Raw genomic sequence first — 19,624 nt, forward strand, 5'->3', positions numbered from 1 at the left:
GTAAATTTGATATTGTGAAGATGTCTGAACAATACTGGTAAAAACCAAGAAAAAAGTGAACAAGAGCTAAAGTGCAGTGGTGTCCAGCAGAGGGCAGCAGCGAGCTCACCTTGTAGCTCTGCCTCCGGGGGGCTGCCGATGCCGTCCTGCCACAAGATGGCGGTGTCATACACGAAGGTGAGCCGCAGCTCGGACTGCAGGTCGAAGTGCTGCCAGCCGCCCACCGCCACGGGCGAGTGGAAGACGTAGGAGACGAAGAGTGGCACGCGCAGCGTCACGTAGGACTGCACCAGGTTCAGCACCTGCAGGGGGCGGGCGAGTGAGAGAGCTGAGCGAGAGGACTGCCTCGTCCGCTACAGAGTGAACTCGTCACGTGTCAGTCAGCTGTACTGCGTTTACAGCCGCTGTGTGACTCCAGGGTCAGTGAGATAAAAGCACAGAGCGGTGTGCGGTGTGGGGGGTGTGGGGGGGAGGGGGCGGCGGCGGCGTACCTGTCCGTCGGTGCCGATAGACCCCCCACAGTCGCTGAGCAGCTCAGACAGGTCGTAGTAGCTGTGGAACTCCCACAGGCAGGCCTCCAGGTGCAGGTTGCGGTAGAAGCGCAGGGAGTTGGCAGAGCGCAGGGCGGGGCTGTACTGGTAGGGCGAGGTCTCCCCGATGATCTCGGGGTTCTTGGTGCTGTCGGTCAGGAAGCCGTGGCGGGTTGGCACCTCGTTGTAGTCCAGCAGGTTGGAGCAGCGGTGGTTTCCCACACGCGTGCCGTCCGGGCTCAGCGTCAGCTCGAAGTTGGACAGCGGCCTGGTGGAGATGACCGGCAGCATGCCTGGAGTGGGCGGGGCTCTGTTAGCACCCACAATGCACTGCGCGTTTATGTTTATTTAAAAGAAGCGAGGGAGGGGGCCTGGGGCGTCGCTCACCGTCCATGTGGGGCATCGTCACGGTCAGCTTGATCAGGTTGGGGTAGTCGGGGTCCACGGGGCCCGTGTAGCGGATTTTGGCGGAGAACGGCTCGGCACCGATCGTTCCTGGGATACGAGGCTGGCAGAGACCTGCAGGGGAGGGGAGGGGAGGGGCGGGGCGGGGCGGGGCGGGGCGGGGTGGGGAGGGGAGCCCAAAAAGAGGATTAAAACCAGCTCTTCATCTGGGACAGCACAGTTATGGGATGGCAGGGTTAGGGGGACAGGGCAGGGTTGATGGGGACGGGGCAGGGTTAGGGGGACGGGGCAGGGTTTATGGGGACAGGGCAGGGTTATGGGGACAGCAGGGTTAGGGGGTTGGGGCAGGGTTAGGGGACAGGCGCACTCACCCTCCTCCCGGCTGATGACGGCGATGGGGCTGCTGAGCTCCAGCCCGGCGTGGCCGTTGGCGTTGAAGGCGCGGGCGGCGCACTGGACCCGCGACCCGGCCTGGAAGTAGATGGAGTCCAGCGCGACGGACTTGGTGTTGGTGAAGAAGGTGTTGGTGTCGACCTCCCGCAGGGGGCTGGACACGCCGTCCGCGCCGCTGGGCGCGCTCACCAGCCAGCGGTACTGCGTCAGCGTGTCGTTGATGCTCTCCGCCGCGCAGATGGAGCCCGTCTTGTCAAACTCAGAGTACTTGGGGTTGCAGGCCTGGGGGAGACGGAGGAAGGGGGGTTTGGAGAGGGACTGTCGGCCTGCCTCTGAGTGTTTGTGCAGCAGGAGTTATCCCCGCTGAGAGGAGTGAGGAGGTGCGGCAGCGCAGGTTTGGGGCTCACCGTCACGCACACCACGGGGTACCCGGTGGGGGGGTGGGGGCTCTCCTTGGCACGCACGGTGTCGTCGTACATGAGGAGCGACACCACCTGGGGCACGGCCGGGAAGGTGACGTCTGCCACGCTGTCCACCTCCTCGATGTAGATGATGGCCTTGTTCATCTGGGAGGGGACAGGGGGTTACACACACACGTTACACACACACGTTACACACTCCTGATACACACTACACCCTAACCTACACCCCAACTATTTGCACACTCGCACACACCCATTATTTACACACTCTCACACCCCCCCCCGCCCGCTCACCTGCGTCTCCGTTCACACCCCCCGCCCTCCCCCCCTCACCTGTGTCTCTGCCACCATGTCCCCCCCACCCCCTCACCTGTGTCTCTGCCACCATGTCCCCCCCCCACTCCCTCACCTGTGTCTCTGCCACCATGTCCCCCCCCCACTCCCTCACCTGTGTCTCTGCCACCATGTCCCCCCCACTCCCTCACCTGTGTCTCTGCCACCATGTCCCCCCCACTCCCTCACCTGTGTCTCTGCCACCATGTCCCCCCCCACTCCCTCACCTGTGTCTCTGCCACCATGTCCCCCCCACTCCCTCACCTGTGTCTCTGCCACCATGTCCCCCCCACTCCCTCACCTGTGTCTCTGCCACCATGTCCCCCCCACTCCCTCACCTGTGTCTCTGCCACCATGTCTCCCCCCACTCCCTCACCTGTGTCTCTGCCACCATGTCCCCCCACTCCCTCACCTGTGTCTCTGCCACCATGTCCCCCCCACTCCCTCACCTGTGTCTCTGCCACCATGTCCCCCCCACTCCCTCACCTGTGTCTCTGCCACCATGTCCCCCCCACTCCCTCACCTGTGTCTCTGCCACCATGTCCCCCCCCCACTCCCTCACCTGTGTCTCTGCCACCATGTCCCCCCCCACTCCCTCACCTGTGTCTCTGCCACCATGTCCCCCCCACTCCCTCACCTGTGTCTCTGCCACCATGTCCCCCCCACTCCCTCACCTGTGTCTCTGCCACCATGTTCTCGTCGGGCTTCATGTGCAGGGTGAAGGCCTCCCTCATCTCCCTCTGGCCGTCGTACAGCACCTGCACCTCCACCACGTGCTCCGTCTCGCCCTCCTTAAACTGCACGTCTGGGGGAGAGGAGGTACGGCTGTCACGCGTGCACACGGCCACACGGCTCGCCCCAACACGCAGTTACACCCACTCATCTGCCTTTCACTAACTTTACACCCACTCATCTACACCCACTCATCTGCCTTTCACTGACTTTACACCCACTCATCTACACCCACTCATCTGCCTTTCACTGACTTTACACCCACTCATCTACACCCACTCATCTGCCTTTCACTAACTTTACACCCACTCATCTACACCCACTCATCTGCCTTTAATTCTCTTCAGTTTAAACTCAGTTCGCAGACTGAAAGGCGTTCTCTTCCTCACCTTCGGACAGCGGGTTGTAGTCCTCCCCGGAGGTGGCGGAGCCGTCTTTGGTGTGCACTCTCACCACCGACACCTTGGACGTGTCGCCCAGGCGCAGGATGGGGATCGTCACCACGGCGATTTCGCCCGCCGCCTGTGGCTCCCTCACGCTGTACTTGATCTGGGAGAACCGGATGATGGGCTCTGGGGAAACGAGAGACCAGTCTTTACACCGCACGCTTCACACCGCACACTTTACACCGCACAGTTCACACCGCACACTTTACACCGCACAGTTCACACCGCACACTTTACACCGCACAGGTCACACCGCACGCTTTACACCGCACAGTTCACACCGCACACTTTACACCACACAGTTTACATCGCACAGTTCACACCGCACACTTTACACCACACAGTTCACACCGCACACTTTACACCGCACAGTTCACACCGCACGCTTTACACCGCATAGTTCACACCGCACGCTTTACACCGCACAGTTCACACCGCACACTTTACACCACACAGTTTACATCGCACAGTTCACACCGCACACTTTACACCACACAGTTCACACTGCACACTTCACACCACACGCTTCACACCGCACATTTCAAACCCTGCATTTCGGCACACAGTTCTAAGGGTACACAGTGGCCCCCGCTCAGTGTGAACGAGCCCTGCTCACGGAGGTTAATAAAGCCAAGGGCAGATGCACCCGGGGGCAAATCAGCTGGAATCTGGACTGGCCTTCAACTGGAACTCAGAACCGGACTTAAAAATATGCACAAGTGCTGGAGATATTTAACAGAGAATGCCAATCATTACCAAATGTTACCTTTCATTCACTGATTTCATTCATTTTTCTGGTTTAAGCAAGTTTTCATGGCATATTAGATTACTTATTATATAAATGTATGTGTTAGAAATATCTGTTCAATATAATACTGGTATTGTCCATAATTATATTGCTTTAGCATCACAATACATAATTTTCCAATTTTCCTATTTTCAGCTGAAACATTACCATCCTGAGGCAGTGTATACCAGCGCCTGGCCACGCAGAAGCAGACTTACTGTCTTTATCGTCCGTTATTTTGACCACCGCCTCCTTCTGCTCGCCCAGAGCAGCACCGAATGCTGATTGGCTCTTCGGGGTTCCCAGCACGAGGCGGAACTCCTCCTCCTCTTCGTACACGGAGTCGTCCACCAGGGTGACCACACACGGCTTCTCGCTCTCCCCTAAAGACAGCATCATCAGTCAGGGAGAGTCACATGACCCGCTCAGCATCATCAGTCAGGGAGAGTCACATGACCCGCTCACACAGGGGGTGTTATTTCAGTGCAAGTCTCAGGGTTATTGCATCATAATCGTATCATTTACTGAAGTCCAAGCTACTGTATTTTTTCCTCTGGCAGGTTCAGCTGACTGCAAACTTTGTTAATTGACCTGATTTCGCCTGACTGAATGTACAGCTGGTAAGGGCTGAAGTCCCTCCCTGTCAACATGAACAAAATTAAATAGACATTTTGACAAAATAAACTAAACTAGGTTGGTGGCTGATTTATCCTAAATGACAATGTATACCATTTTCATGTAACAGACATGCTGCTTGGTAAAATGTTGATATTAATTATTGTAAACTTTTTTGACTGATATGGTTCGATCAGGGACGCGCCCTTGTGTCCCAGACGATGCGGCTCCTGGGATCAGCGGTCACCTGGGAGGAAGGTGATGAGGGAGGCGTCGGTGTTGGGCCGCTCGTTGTAGTCCATCATGACCTGTGCTGAGCCCTGGCGGGTGTAGCACCGGACGCTGGACTTGAGCCCGATGTCCCCGCTGCGGTACACCATGGCACTGACCTGCCCGTCCACCTCGTCCACGTTATAAACACCGTCTTTGAACTGCACCGTGGGCACTGACACAGACAGCACAGAGTCAACATCAGCACAGAGCACAGCACAGAGTCAACAGCACAGAGTCAACAGCAGCACAGAGTCAACATCAGCACAGAGTCAACAGCACAGAGTCAGCAGAAACTCAATAAACAGCCATCACCCGTAATCAAAGAAATTCAGCTGAAGGAATTACTCTGTTATTGTTACATAATTTTAACAAAAGCTCCATTTTAAATAAGCACTAACATAAATAGGTAGAGATTCTCCTTATGGATGTTCATGGTCAAATGTAGTCTTTGTTATAAATAAGATATGTAAACAAATCCTGTATCTGTGCACTAAGTTTAGTTATTAATTAATGTGAAAGTGACCCGGCGTTGGACTCACAGTCTGAAGCGGAGTCGTTGATGGTGATGGTGGTCTTGCTGGGCTCCCCCAGGACAGCGTTGGCAGGCATCCGCAGGACCAGCTCAAACTGCTCGGGCCCCTCCACCACGGGCTGGCCCAGGTCGTCCAGGATGGTCACGCGGAACGTCTGCATGGTGACGCCCGGCGCAAAGTCCAGGTTCCGGCTGATGCCCACGTAGTCCACGCCAGCTGAGGGAGGACGGGATCCGATCAGCCGGGTGCCGAAATTATAACAAAGGCACTCTCCACCGACAGGAAGTACATCATAATAGTTTGATAAAATATATTTACGCTATGAATTGCTTTATATTGTTAACTAAACTGCCATCTTCACTTCAAGAGATGAAGCATGGATTATAAGTTTTGTCGTCATCTAACTCAATTGCTTATAATAACATAATGGTCCTTGTTTTCCATGGATATGCATCACAACTGGATCGCCTGACCGTAATGGATGATTACAGATATAAGCGATGCACCACCACCACCACCCGGAGCGGGAGCACCCGGAGCGGAACCGCCCGGAGCGCCCAGTTTGGGCCCAGTACCTTCCGCAGACACGGGGTCGGTTTTCCGGGACCGGACGGTGACCGTGGCCGTCTTGGACAGGTCTGTCCCGGTCCTCCACACACGCACCTCCACGTACCCCGCACTCTCATCCACCGAGTAATCCGTCTCTCCAAAATAGAGAGAGGGCTCTGAGGGAGGGAGAGAGAGGGGGAGGAGAGAGAGAGAGGGGGAGAGAGAGAGGGAGAGGGAGAGGAAGAGAGACAGAGAGAGGAAGAGTGGGAGAGAGAGAGAGAGAGATCCTTTATTATGTGTTTTTATTTCTGCATTTCTTCCCCCCATTGTCTTGGGGAAACACGTTGGTCAGCTCTTTGTGAGTAGAGAACACACGATAACATACATTTTGTTCAACTGGTTGATGTATTTGATTTGTTTGTGTTTAAGCGCACCGGGGGGTGGGTGTTGTGGGGGGGGGGACGGCAGGGGCACGAGCACACGGGGGGCTGGGGGGCACGGGGGGGGACACGGGGGGGGGCACACGGGGGGGCACACGGGAGGGGGGGGGGCACACGGGGGGGGGCACACGGGGGGGGGGCACACGGGGGGGCACACGGTGTTATTGTGCTCAGCTGCTGGGCTGGCGCATGCGGCTTTAGTAGTGGCGCCGCTGAGCGATGTAGCTGGGTTTAAATAGCACGCGCAGACTAAAGAGCCGCTGGGGGGCCCTAACGACGCGCGGGGGGGGCCCTAAAGATGCGCGGGGGGGGCCCCTAAAGCACCGCATCAAAGCAAACGCACGCCCAGGGCCCTCCCCACCTGTCCCCCCGGGGTGGGCTGCTGCTCGTGTGTGTGTGTATATATACAACCCCAGCGCCTCTGCATGCTCAGACAGAATGTGCTGATTGAGCAAGCCCACAGACATGCACCCCCCACAACCCCCCAACAGCCCCCCAACAGCCCCGCTCCCCCGCCTCCCACAGCCCTGTCCCCCCACAGCCCCGCTCCCCCCCGCCTCCCACAGCCCCCCCCCCAGTGGCCCGACCCACAGAGACCTGTCAGCAGATCTCCATGGTGACGAGTTGATGATGTCAGCACATCAGGTGGGGGGCTGTGAGCCTATGGGGCAGCTGAGCCTGCAGAAGCCCCACTGCTGTCAATCAAACCTGAAGCCTCTGTGAAGTCTTTATTATTAGGATCTACAGCAGCTTCAGCACACTTACCTCTGCCAAAGCGCATTTATATCAAATGTGAAGAAAGAATTAGTGGGGAACATAATTCTAAAATATTTATGTCTTGGTCTTAAAGTGTGAAAGTGGCAGCAGTGATGGTTTATATCTGCAGTGGCAACAGCTCTGAAGGGTCAGGGTTATATTTTACACTCTGAGCTGTAAAAAAAACTGTTCATTTTGATATTTTCCTTCAGTTAGCTCATTTGGCCACTTGTAAGACTGGTTCACTTGCTGTGCTGAATTGTTATGATTATATAAATCGTGGGTCACAGTTAGGGTTAGGGGTTCATGCTGCAGTTTAATGGTAGTTTTAGGTATGGCTGTCCTACAGGAGGGAAACTACAAGCCACAATATAATTTGGAATAAAATGTGGATCTAGTGAATTTTTAAACTTGATTTTCATACACACACACATGCGTGCACACGCACATTCGTAATCACACACACACACACACACACACACAAGCACACACATACACACACACACACACACACACACACACACACACACACACACACACACACACACACACACACACACACACACACACACACACACACACACACACACACACACACACACACACACACACATACACACACACACACACACACAGTAGGGGAAGTAACCTCTTAATGGGGGATTTCCCTTCGGGTCTGAAGGCACACATCACAGAGTGCTTTTCTGTCAATGAGAACTGAAGAGAATCAAAGACAGAGGCTAAGCCTCAGGAGCAATCAGAGGCGGAAACCGAAAACAGATTCCCCAGAAACAATGAGAGGGCTTAGCCTTTCGTGCCTGTCAGTAAGTCAGATATTCACAGAAATGTTCACAGCAAAGAGCAATGCCAGGTTCTTATTACATTACCGTGAAATTAAAGTCAGTTTTGTTTGTGTTCATATATTTGCTGCCGACAAGACCCACAAACAACAAATATGAGGATCCACAAACGGTAATAAAACATTTTATTTTTTCCTAATATTTGAAGTGTGGATTGAGAAAAGGAGAACTATATTTCTCCTGATGAATACATACATGTGTGCAGCCAAAGTGTCATCTAGTTATTTGACTCCTTGGCTCTGTTTGCTTCTGTCAAGGCTTGACTGTTGATTTAATTCTAATTAATTGATTGGTTCAGTATAGTTAAGGTCGCCATGGTGAGATGAAAGGCTCTGAACAATACCCCAAAACAACAGATCATTTCTGTCGCTGTGGATGAAGAAAACCCGAATGCGAGACTGGACTTCCTCCCTAATCCTCTTTGTGTCGCTCGCCCGCCCAGCGGAGGAAGAGAGAGAGAGAGATCAGGGAGAAGCTGCGAGCGATGGACCGAGCATCGCAGAGCCAGAGCCTGTAATTACAGCCCAGGCACGATTAGCCCCTCTGATCCGAAGTAAACGAGCTTGGCCTAACGAGCCAAAACCAGGAAATGCAGCCGAGCAGGTTTAAAAAAGGCTGTCTATACAAACAAAAATAGAGATTTTTTTGACTGCAAGCTCTGTTCAGGGACTGTTCGCAATCCAGGTTAATAAAGAGCAAACTGGGTTAGTGGTGTGAAGTGGAGTAGAGTGACTGTGTGTACGTGTGAGTGCTGCAGTGTACAGGGTCCAGCTGAGCTGCTGTTGGGTACAGGGTTAGGGTTAGGGTTAGAGTTAGCCCAGGCTTGCAGGGTCCAGCTTGGTCAGTGTAGGCGTCCAGGGTTGGGTAGGTTAGAGTGCCAGCTTGCAGGGTCTGGGGCACAGGTTAGGCAGTCTCAGGGTCTGGAGTTAGACCCAGGCTTGCAGGGTCCAGCTGAGCAGACCAGGTCTGGCCAAGACGGCCTCATGGCACTCGAGGATTGCTCATAGCGTAGCTCCCTCTGAGCTCGTTAGCAAAGTTCCTGCGATTTAGCAACAGCATTACGGTATTGCTGCAATGCTACAGCAACGCTGCCTGTGCTGCGGGTATGCGGGGCTAAAGCTATCAGCTGCTGTAAAGCTAAAGCCATTAGCGAATGAAAAACAGATTACCAACAGCTCGCAGTCACAAGTGTGGGTATGCTGTACATACTGGCCATCTGCCCACTTTCATTACTGAGCAGTTCATATGCTTTAGTTATTAAATGTTAACCTACACACCTCGCCACACAAGTAAACCACACTGATACCATGTTAATATTTTGGCAAAATATATTTGTGAATACTTCAGTCACTAAATGATTAAATGTTAGGGCAGTGCCTCATGTTACAGGTCCAGAGAGAGACCCAGTGTATTACCCCCCCTCACCCTCCCAACACTCTGTTCACCCTACTGGCGGTTAGTGCGCATGGCGGACGAGGAAGAGCGCCCGGCTCACCGTCGTCGCTGTCGGCCAGGATGGTCACGCGGGCGCTGGGGAAGAGAGGGCCCACCTGCCCCCCCATGGGCAGGCTGAGCGTCACGTTGAAGCTCTCCTCTTCCTCGTACAGCGAGTCGTCGATGATGATGATGCGGCAAGCCTTCTCGCGCTCGTCCTTGTCGAAGCGCAGCACGCTGGTGTGGTCCTCGGGCCGGCTGATGTAGTCCGAGTAGGACAGCACCGTGCTGGGGATGGTGCCCGTGGCAGTGCCTGAGAGGAAACGACCAATCAGCAGACAGGAAAACAGCCAATCAGCAGGCAGGAAACAAAATGCTTCAAAAACGGTAATCTCCACCCCTGTGCTCCAGTGTGACTCGAAAAGAAACATGTTAAGACAGAAGTTGATACATATTTACTTTGTTAAATGTTCTTCATTTGACTGTCCAGTCTGAGCAGGCCAATCATCTTTAAAGACATGCCAGTGTTCATTAGAGGGGGGTTGTGTAAAAGGCTCTGGGTGGTCCTTGGCGTTACCTTGCTGTGTGTAGCAGATGACCATGAGCTCGTGACTCACGTCCCCGGACCTTTTTACAGGAATGAGGAGCTCGCCGATGTCCTCCTCTACTCTGTACTCTGACTGAGGGATGAAGACTGTGGACTCTGTCAGGGAGGAAGAGACGTAGGTATTCACACTCACACAGCCATACTCGACCGTGTCCTTCCTAAGAGACTCATAGGTTAAAGTTGCGTACCGTCGCCTGGGTCAACGATCTCCACGGTGGCGGAGTCTGGGTACTCCAAAACCGCCATGACCGGTTCGGACAGAAGGATCTGGAAGGTCTCGGAGGTCTCAAACTCCTGATCGGTGTAAATCTTCACCCTCCAGGTGGCCCGGGTCTGGCCCGGGTTAAACTGCACCTGCTTCTGAGCTTTCCCACGGAAGTCCTTGTCCTTCTCTGCAGTGCCGTCCTTGGTGCTGATGCCTGGGAAGGTCGTGTGAAGGTTAAATCATCGTAACCGGTGAGGGCAGCATTATAAGGGGGTAAGCGTTTGGGCGTGTGTGGAGTAGGGGGTAAGCGTTTGGGCGTGTGTGGAGTAGGGGGTAAGCGTTTGGGCGTGTGGAGTAGGGGGTTAGCGTTGGGCACGTGAGTAGGGGTAGCGTTGGTGTGTGGAGTAGGGGTAGCTTGCGTGTGTGGAGTAGGGGTAGCGTTGGGTGTGTGGAGTAGGGGTTAGCGTTTGGGCGCTGTGGAGTAGGGGTAAGCGTTGGCGGTGAGTAGGGTGTTGGGCGGTGGTAGGTAGCGTTTGGGCGTGTGGAGAGAAGCGTTGGCGTGGAGTAGGGGTAAGCGTTTGGGCGTGTGGGAGTAGGGTTAGCGTTGGGCCGTGTGGAGTAGGGGTAAGCGTTGGGCCGGTGGAGTAGGGGTAGCATTTGGCGCTGGGAGTAGGGGTAGCTTGGGCTGCGGAGTAGGTAGGTTGGCAGTGGAGTAGGGGTAAGCATTGGGCCGTGGAGTAGGGTAGCTTTGGCGCGTGGGCGGTAAATGTCTTCTCATGGAGAAGGTCCAGGCATCCAGGGCTTTTTATGGACTGCAGGGGATTTTTTCCATTGTCCTGTGATGAACAGCTACTGGTCACTTTAACTGCCCTCATAAGGACCACCGTAAACACGGCCAGGAAACAATAAAGCTTCACGGAGGGTTGCGTTTGGGTAGCAGCAAACAGCCCGCTGACCCCTGTGACCTGGGCCACCTATTCTCCTCATCATGTGACCTTTTCACGGGCCGGGGAGGTCATGTGACAGTGTGACACATCTGTTTCCCCGAAGGCTGGTTTTCTGCTGCTACTGCGAGCCACAGGCCACGACATGCCCTTTATGGTGACCACTTACAGTGGAAAGATACTGTTATCAGCATCATGACTGTTTATTAGGCATGTTTTGTGAGATGATCTGTGTTCAAATGTAGCCAATAACTGGTCTGTTATGTGCTAGTGATTACAGAAGAACGTATGAGAACGTTGCCACTGGCAGGAGAAATACAAGCAGTGATGGTTACAGACATGAAAGACATTTACTGAACAGAAATTAATTGAAATGCACTGTAAACTTTTTCACTGGAGAACAGGAGATAATCAGCTGGACACATTTAACAGCAGCTCTGCATATCGTGCTGATACTCACTGATGAAAGACGTCTCTCCCAAGTAGCCTCTGCGTTTGAGAGTGACCTCCAGAAACTTTGAGTCCTCGTCCACCAGGTAGTACTCCCTCTCCAGGGAAATCCAGGCCCAGTTGAGCCGGAATGGCTGGGGCTTCAGTTTGTTTCCTCCTGTAACATGATGGAAGACCCGTTAGACGGCACAGGCAAACAGAGCCGCCAGGAGAGTTGCACAGCAGATCAGCAAAACAGCTTAGGCACAAAACGTGTGGTTGTAACTGTAAGAGTGGATTACGCAGATGGTATCATTTTGCTTTTATCAATTACATCAATTAGAGTTTTTAACAAATTGGGGCACAATAAGGGAAGGGAGAAACAGGATATACCGATGGGGGGGGGGTGAAGTCCCCACACACGACAGCTGAACTGGGCCCTCTTTGTTCTGAGCGCCACCCAGGCCGGCGCTGGCTCCCCCAGCACCCCTCAGCCCTGGACCACAGGGCCAGGTGGGGGGCGGCGGGGGCGGGTCCAAAGATTTAATGGGTCACATGCTGACAGAGTGGGGAGTTCTGGGTAACAAGTCTCGGTGTGTGCCATAGTGTGCTAATCAGGTCTTAAATCTGGCTCATGGGCTTGTGGGAGGGCGAAACGCGGGCATTAAGGCCTCATTACAGAGGGAAAGTGTGGAGCGCCTCTCTCCCTCTCCTCTCTCCCTCCCTCCCTCCCTCTCTCCCTCCCTCTCTCCCTCTCTCCTCTCTCTCCCTCTCTCCCTCTCTCTCTCCCTCTCTCCCTCTCTCTCTCCCTCTCCGATGTCTGACTCTGTGTCACAAGCCCAGACTGCCGGGAGGAGGAGTGGAGCTCAATTAACTCACTGACCCTGAAAAGACAGCGCTGGCTAAGACAGACACCTCGCCCCCAGCCCCTCCACACGCCGTGTGTGGGAAGGGCTCCCTGTCTCCAGAGCTTGTTGTTTGCCTCCTCATTTGGATGTGCGAGGCACACTGAGGGATTTGTGTTCCGATTGGATAGGACCTCTTTGTGCTGCTTTTAGGTAGCTGTCCGCAGTCAGAATAATTACACTTCTTAGCTTGCTATTAGTATTCCTCAGGAACGCCTGCTTAACTCATCAGCCAAATAAACAGATAACTGGTATCTAAATGAATGGCTTATAATGGGTAGGGCTTCTTTTCTATTGCACATCACTCCACATACATCAGGTAATGAAATTACATTATACTATAAGTATATTGTTTATTCTGTTACCAAACAGCTGATTGGTTTGAAGATGACAAGCCCGTTTCGCTGCTCCATTAGCTAGCAGGCTCGCTCCAGTCCAGAAACCATGTGACTCACATCATCCCAGAATGCCGTTTCCCAGAATTCAGCAGTGGGGACCCCAAGCGATTAGCCCTCACACTTCACTGCACAGGATGTCTCGGACATCCAAATGCTTCAGGATCAAGCTGACATCACACTGCACTTTGACCTTTTCACCACTGACCAACAAAAAAAAAACCCACCAATCAGAGGCCTGGGAAGGAAAAGGCCAATCGGCTTGGTTTTGCTCGGCTGCTCACAGAGATAGAGACTGTGGTCCTAAATAACCCAGTTCAAAGGGGTAAATATAGACTGTAGTGGAGCGCTTAAGTAGTTCAATGTCAAGTCACCGTCCCAAACTGAGATGACACTACAAAGTACTCAGAATAGTATGCACCCTGACGTCCTCATAAAATGACGGACAGGTGTCAGAACTGACCAGGAAGACCTCCAAACATGCTGAAACAATCCAAACTATTTGTGATTTCTTTAAACCATCTGGTCATGAGGGTTCTCCTGGTAGTATGCGTAAACCTTTGGCCTGAAGTGATCCAGAAATAGTTTGAAACACAAGCATGTGAATTTTTTATTCTCGGGTTTCATCGCCTCTGAGAATGTGCTGGGGTAAGAAACGCAGCCGGGCCTGGGAAGAAAGGCACAGAAACATAAACAAACGGGGAGGCTGTGCGACACAATAGTGTGTTTGGCTGCAGAGTCAGTCGACCAGCAGCTCTGGGGTTCAGCCTGACAGAGGCAGGGCTGCGGGCTTCCTGCTGAGCGACTGTACAGAATGCAAATATTCCTGGACCAGGAGCGGCACCCGGGACAAAATGGGGCTTCTTCACCGGACCCACGTGTAAACACCCACCTCCCTGCCCCGCCAGACCCCCCCCCCCCCCAGACCTTCCCCAGGCACAGCAGGCTGATCAAACACCAGAGGAGAGAAATGGCAGTGAGTGGACTTCACACCATATTTCCTTAATTGGGCTGCTTGACCCGGGACATCACTGACATGTTCAGGAACACTGCTCACTCGAGAGAGTCACGAGCAGGAAGGGATGCAAGCTTATATTTACACCAGATACGCTGTGCATCATTTCAAGACCTTTTTAAGCCCTTTATAGTTCTTGTACAGGTTCCACCTCTCTCTCCCTCTCTCTCTCTCTGCCTGGGCTGACACCAGAGACCAGTGGTCCCTGGCTGTGCTGCTAACCTTGACCAAGCTCACATTTCTGGCTAAAAATACCGGAAACATTAATCACGGTTGTCTTTGCCTGCTCCAGATTTGTCAGGAGCTAATAAGTACTGCACTATTGATTTATAAGAAGATTATGCGAGAGCCAGCTGCTTTATCACATAGTTTCCTTTCTGTGAGCCCACAGCTCGGCTATACAACCGTGGCTGAAGGAAACATTTATCAAACTAATGTCATCAACTTTATGTTTCTGACAGAGAGAAGTCTGACCATCTCTCGTTTGAGGGACCGTTGTCACTTTATGTTCCCATGACCTCTCTCGTCGGAATCTTACTGCGGCCTCAACCTTCGTTCAGGTGAGCTTGGCGTTTCTATGCTCACGCAGAACTGCCCCTGTTGCCAGGCAGACCGCTGGGCTTCTAGACAGAGAGCATCAGGCACACGCGCTTATCAAACGAACACAGCATTGACAGGAAGCTTCCGCTGTTTCCTCTGTCTGGCAGGGCATTGTGGGATTGGGTGTCATCCTGAGATTTTGGAGGGAAGGTTGAGGCTGTTACACTACCTCAGTGGCTGCAGGATAAGGCTTGCTGTAATTGGGCTGTTGTTTACTGTAATTATAGTCATTTGATAACTGAAGCAAAGAAAGAGAAATCTGATACCGACCCGATAATAGCCATAAAATGTGTAACTCCTGTAACAGTATAGTTGACTTACTATGAGCAATTTATTACTGTGACAGCAGTCATAAATGCACTATAAGTCAGTGGGTATACAGTGAGTATGCACCAAAAAGGGTAATTGACACAATGAAAGAGCACCAGCTGTTGAAACGCAGAGTTTGTACATCCATCTGCACCCAAATAATCATCAGAAGAATAAATGGAGAGTGTGGTTAGCCCTCGAATGTACATTTCACGCGTTATATTTTTAGAATGTTTATGAGCAGTTTATCTATGAGTAAATCTATAGGGAGTCATATGATCCAGCATACGGCCGTCTGAATGTGGTCTATTTGGGTAAACGCAGGTTCTCACATGGCCGGGAGCCAGCATATGGGCTTGTCGCACCGAGCGTACAGTACTGTACTTCCCAATGTGAGGTCAAGCTTCCTGATCCTTTCTTTCTTCTCTGTGGTCATTTTTTCACCCAAAACCTGCTGGCCCATCGGCATTGGAATCAGACTGCTGTAAATCAGTACTTTAACCAATCGACAGGCCCGATTTAAAGGCTGTCACATCCCTTTGCTATTATTAACCAATCACCGCCTGACTTCAGGCGTGTTTGAAAACAGCATTAGATTACTAACATAGATTAAATAAACAGCTGATTGAAAGTTTTAATTTTCCATATCCGTGACCCGATATCTGGTGTGTAACCCGGTCCACAGCACCACGGCTGTGCTGGGGCAGGGGGGGCAGGACGGGGGGGGGGGGGGGGGGTTGGAGAAGGGAAGGTTGAAGCAGTCTCACCACCCAAAAGGGTGCTTCACATAATTCAGAATTAATGCAATGATCACACAAAAAAATATTTCCCCTCATAATGGCCGGGAAACTGGGAAATAAGCGAACGGCACTTTCTGCTGTAAAAATGGTCAGGATGTGGACGGCTTCTCTGGAATGGAAGCGTCCAGACCAGCGCTGTATGGGAACGTTAGCTCTGTATGGGAATGTTAGCTCTGTATGGGAACGTTAGCGCTGTATGGGAATGTCAGCTCTGTATGGGAACATTAGCGCTGTATGGGAACGTTAGCGCTGTATGGGAACGTTAGCGCTGTATGGGAACGTTAGCGCTGTATGGGAACGTTAGCGCTGTATGGGAATGTTAGCGCTGTATGGGAACGTTAGCGCTGTATGGGAACATTAGCGCTGTATGGGAACGTTAGCGCTGTATGGGAACATTAGCGCTGTATGGGAATGTTAGCGCTGTATGGGAATGTTAGCGCTGTATGGGAACGTTAGCGCTGTATGGGAACGTTAGCGCTGTATGGGAACATTAGCGCTGTATGGGAACGTTAGCGCTGTATGGGAACATTAGCGCTGTATGGGAATGTTAGCGCTGTATGGGAATGTTAGCTCTGTATGGGAACGTTAGCGCTGTATGGGAACGTTAGCGCTGTATGGGAACGTTAGCGCTGTATGGGAATGTTAGCGCTGTATGGGAACGTTAGCGCTGTATGGGAACGTTAGCGCTGTATGGGAACGTTAGCGCTGTATGGGAACGTTAGCGCTGTATGGGAACGTTAGCGCTGTATGGGAACGTTAGCGCTGTATGGGAACGTTAGCGCTGTATGGGAACGTTAGCTCTGTATGGGAACGTTAGCTCTGTATGGGAATGTTAGCTGTATTAGCTGCACTGCACACTGACGCTCAGCGAGCCCATTGTCATTAAAATGCAGCCGCTCCGCAAGGCAGGAACATAATTATCTGACGCCGGACGCTGAGGCGATTTGCTGAATGGGTCTTCAGGGCTCTTTTCTAAGCAGCAGGTGGCGGTTTTGGAGAGGGCAGCTGAGGTAGTCCTCACCCAGCCCATCGCCAGCGAGGGCTGCTTTGTCTGGGGGAGACAGGGGGGCATGGGAACGAGCCTGCTGGGTGGCCCAAAACAGCCTGCATTCTGATGAGGGCGGCCCGCCTGGACCAAACTTCAGCCGCTTTTGTGGGAATGATTTAGACCAAACATCAGCACACCTGTCTCCCCGAGCAAGAGGCACTCCCTCCTTCTGTCACTCGCCAGCGTGACCCCAGAGAAGCCTCCGCTCGACGGTGTTTAAAATAAGTGCCGTGTTCTTACTGACGACAGCTCTTTTGTTTGCGATTTCTAATGTTTATGCATATTCAGGGTTTAGAAGTCAAGCTTTCTGTACAACCGGAACAGTAACTCTTCTGATGGTAATAAAAGATTGAATGCTTATGCGAGTAATTTAGTATGCAGATTTCCCTCGCATAAACCTGATGGTGTTTGCAACTCGACCCACAATAATACACACAGTGAGAAAGCTCTGTACGAAGAGCTGAGAGAAGATGTTAATGTGATTTAAGAAAGTGTGAGAGTGCTTGCAGTATTTATGAAAGAGCAGTAGCACCCAGAGAGGGGCCATGCAATGGTCCCATTCTTTAATAAAGTTCATAACTTTAATAAAGTAACAGCAGTAGAGGATGGGAGAAAAGTGAACCATAGCGTGAAAATGTCGTTCTGACGCACGTGTTTATTTCACTAAAAAGTCATTAGCGTGTAGCCTGGACACTGCGCTGCGATGCAAGTTCATTAAACTTATTTTATGTTCCATGCGTTTTCTCCCTCTAATTCACCGTCTTGCCAGTAATAAATAACTAAATCTGCATGTGTTCTGTAATAACAAATTGTTTGAATTACTGCCTAAATATATCACTGAAGCATGTCCTGTAGCCTTCTGGCCATCAGTGATCTGAGTAAGACTGGAACCCTTCCAGCCCCCCCACGCCCCTCGCCCCCCCCCACCCCCAGGGGGCAGTCATCCTTTAAATTACTCGCACAGTTGTTGGTCCAGGAGCAGTAACTCTAGTCTCCACAGATCTGGCTAATCTTCCACAATCCTTTCACTGGCTGAGCATACAGTGTGCCAGCATTCTGAAAATGCTATCTGGTACGCAGTGACACCTTCGCTGATAGTTGAGAGACTGTGAATTTGTTGCAGGGCGGATTAGCTTGTTTATCACAAACATATTTTTCCTATAAGTAACATTTGAACATTACTGAAAATCATTTTTTTAAAATCATCTTCATATTGTACATCCATCCATTATCTATACCTGCTTATCCTGAGCAGGGTCGCAGGGGGTGCTGGAGCCTATCCCAGCGTGCATTGGGCAAGAGGCAGGAATACATCCTGGACAGGCTACCACACACTCATACCTTTGGGTAATTTAGAGTACCTGGAGGAAACCTATGCAGACACGGGGAGAACACACAAACTCCACACAGAAAGGCCCCTAGCCGAGATTCCAACCCACGAGCCCCTTGCTGTGAGGCGATAGAGCTACCCGCTGCACCACCGTGCAATTTAAACGGGGACCTCTGAAGCCCAACAACTGTCCCTCAGAGACCTAAAGTGTACAGCATGCTAACAAGCATAAAGCAGACGGCCATATGTTCCAATATTTTCGGCTGGAAACCATGATTCCATATAGGCCCTGCTGAATTTTCAACCTGTGCCGGCTAAAATTTCTAATTCTTTGAAACAGTACCCGCTGGGCTGTTTCCTCCTGACCTTGTCCTTTTTATGTGGAGTTTTCCAGTTGCGCGAGGGGATTTGCAGTGGGAGATGGGAGATGGGAGGTGGGAGGTGGGATGGGGGAGGTGGGAGATGGGAGGTGGGAGATGGGAGGTGGGAGGTGGGAGATGGGAGGTGGGAGGTGGGAGGTGGGATGGGGGAACTCTTTCCTCCCAGAGTGATCACCCCTGTCTGGTGTCACGGCGCATCAGTGCAGATCCGGCACACAGATAATCCCGGGATGGCCGAAGGTTCGGAACTCATCAGTGCTGTTTGAAATGTCTTTCCAGAGTGGAACAGGATTTCCAAACACCCCCTTATAGAGCAAAATTTGGTGCTAGACCAACCTCTGTGGGCCTCCTCATTACCCAGGATGCATAGTGTCCTCTTTGTTTCACAATATCTAGGTAATGACTGGAATGCATTTAATGTAACTAGTTCTCTTTCTGTCTTTCTGTGTGTGGGATTGCATGTGGTTCCCTAATGCAACTGAAAAAAATTCTCACATGTTCGCATTTAGCAGGTATACTGGCTGGATATTATGCAAAGGAAAACTGCAAAAAGAAGTTAATTTAAAATCATGATTTGGCCAAAAGCCTTCAAAATGTTTGTTAATCATTATAAATGACACAAATTAGGCAAATAAAGGTAACTAAAGATCATCTAAGGAATAATCGCTTTCACTGATTAATGTAGTGTGCCTAAATCTGTAGTAAATCTTTAAGAAAAAGATGTTGAGGGGAGGTATTTTATGAATGTGGTGTCTTTCCTTATTTACTTTGATCTCTGCACCACAGTGTTTAAACCCACATGCTTAAATAAGTACCCGGTCCATTTCCACTGAAAAAACAAGATATTTAAAACCTTAAAACAACAACAACAGGGCAAGCTTCTCAGAGATTTATTGACCCAGCAATCTGTCTGTCTCTTGTCTCGTGAAAAGGCCGGTTTCTTTGTCCTCTCTCCCCGCGGTTAAGTAGACAAAAGAGGGTCATAAATGCCTCAACACGCCCAGCGCTGGCCTGGCCTGGCGTGCCCCTGACTGTGGACTGTGGACACGGTGTGACGGACAGGCCGCAACACCAGCTGCGCCCGGCACAAAGCAGGAATGCAGCAGGTCAGACTCTGGCCACGGGGCGGCAGAACCAGGTGACTCTGGA

At 51.8% G+C, this 19,624-nt stretch overlaps 1 protein-coding gene across 1 annotated transcript in view; it reads right to left on the reverse strand.

The window, feature by feature from the left end:
• frem3 (Fras1 related extracellular matrix 3) overlaps window positions 1-19,624 on the reverse strand; it is a 35,284-nt gene that overhangs the window by 4,759 nt on the left and 10,901 nt on the right. Inside the window, exons 3-17 of the mRNA XM_064345337.1 lie at window positions 11,725-11,871; window positions 10,304-10,534; window positions 10,086-10,211; window positions 9,570-9,821; window positions 6,045-6,194; window positions 5,476-5,685; window positions 4,911-5,108; window positions 4,267-4,431; window positions 3,205-3,387; window positions 2,758-2,888; window positions 1,736-1,894; window positions 1,307-1,610; window positions 918-1,049; window positions 492-823; window positions 110-302 (exon numbers count right to left, since the gene is read on the reverse strand). Of these exons, the coding sequence (XP_064201407.1) occupies window positions 110-302; window positions 492-823; window positions 918-1,049; window positions 1,307-1,610; window positions 1,736-1,894; window positions 2,758-2,888; window positions 3,205-3,387; window positions 4,267-4,431; window positions 4,911-5,108; window positions 5,476-5,685; window positions 6,045-6,194; window positions 9,570-9,821; window positions 10,086-10,211; window positions 10,304-10,534; window positions 11,725-11,871 (2,913 nt within the window). The remainder of the gene's footprint in view (window positions 1-109; window positions 303-491; window positions 824-917; window positions 1,050-1,306; window positions 1,611-1,735; window positions 1,895-2,757; window positions 2,889-3,204; window positions 3,388-4,266; window positions 4,432-4,910; window positions 5,109-5,475; window positions 5,686-6,044; window positions 6,195-9,569; window positions 9,822-10,085; window positions 10,212-10,303; window positions 10,535-11,724; window positions 11,872-19,624) is intronic.

The sequence above is a fragment of the Anguilla rostrata genome, chromosome 7, assembly GCF_018555375.3.
Source record: "Anguilla rostrata isolate EN2019 chromosome 7, ASM1855537v3, whole genome shotgun sequence".
Classification (NCBI taxonomy): domain Eukaryota; kingdom Metazoa; phylum Chordata; class Actinopteri; order Anguilliformes; family Anguillidae; genus Anguilla; species Anguilla rostrata.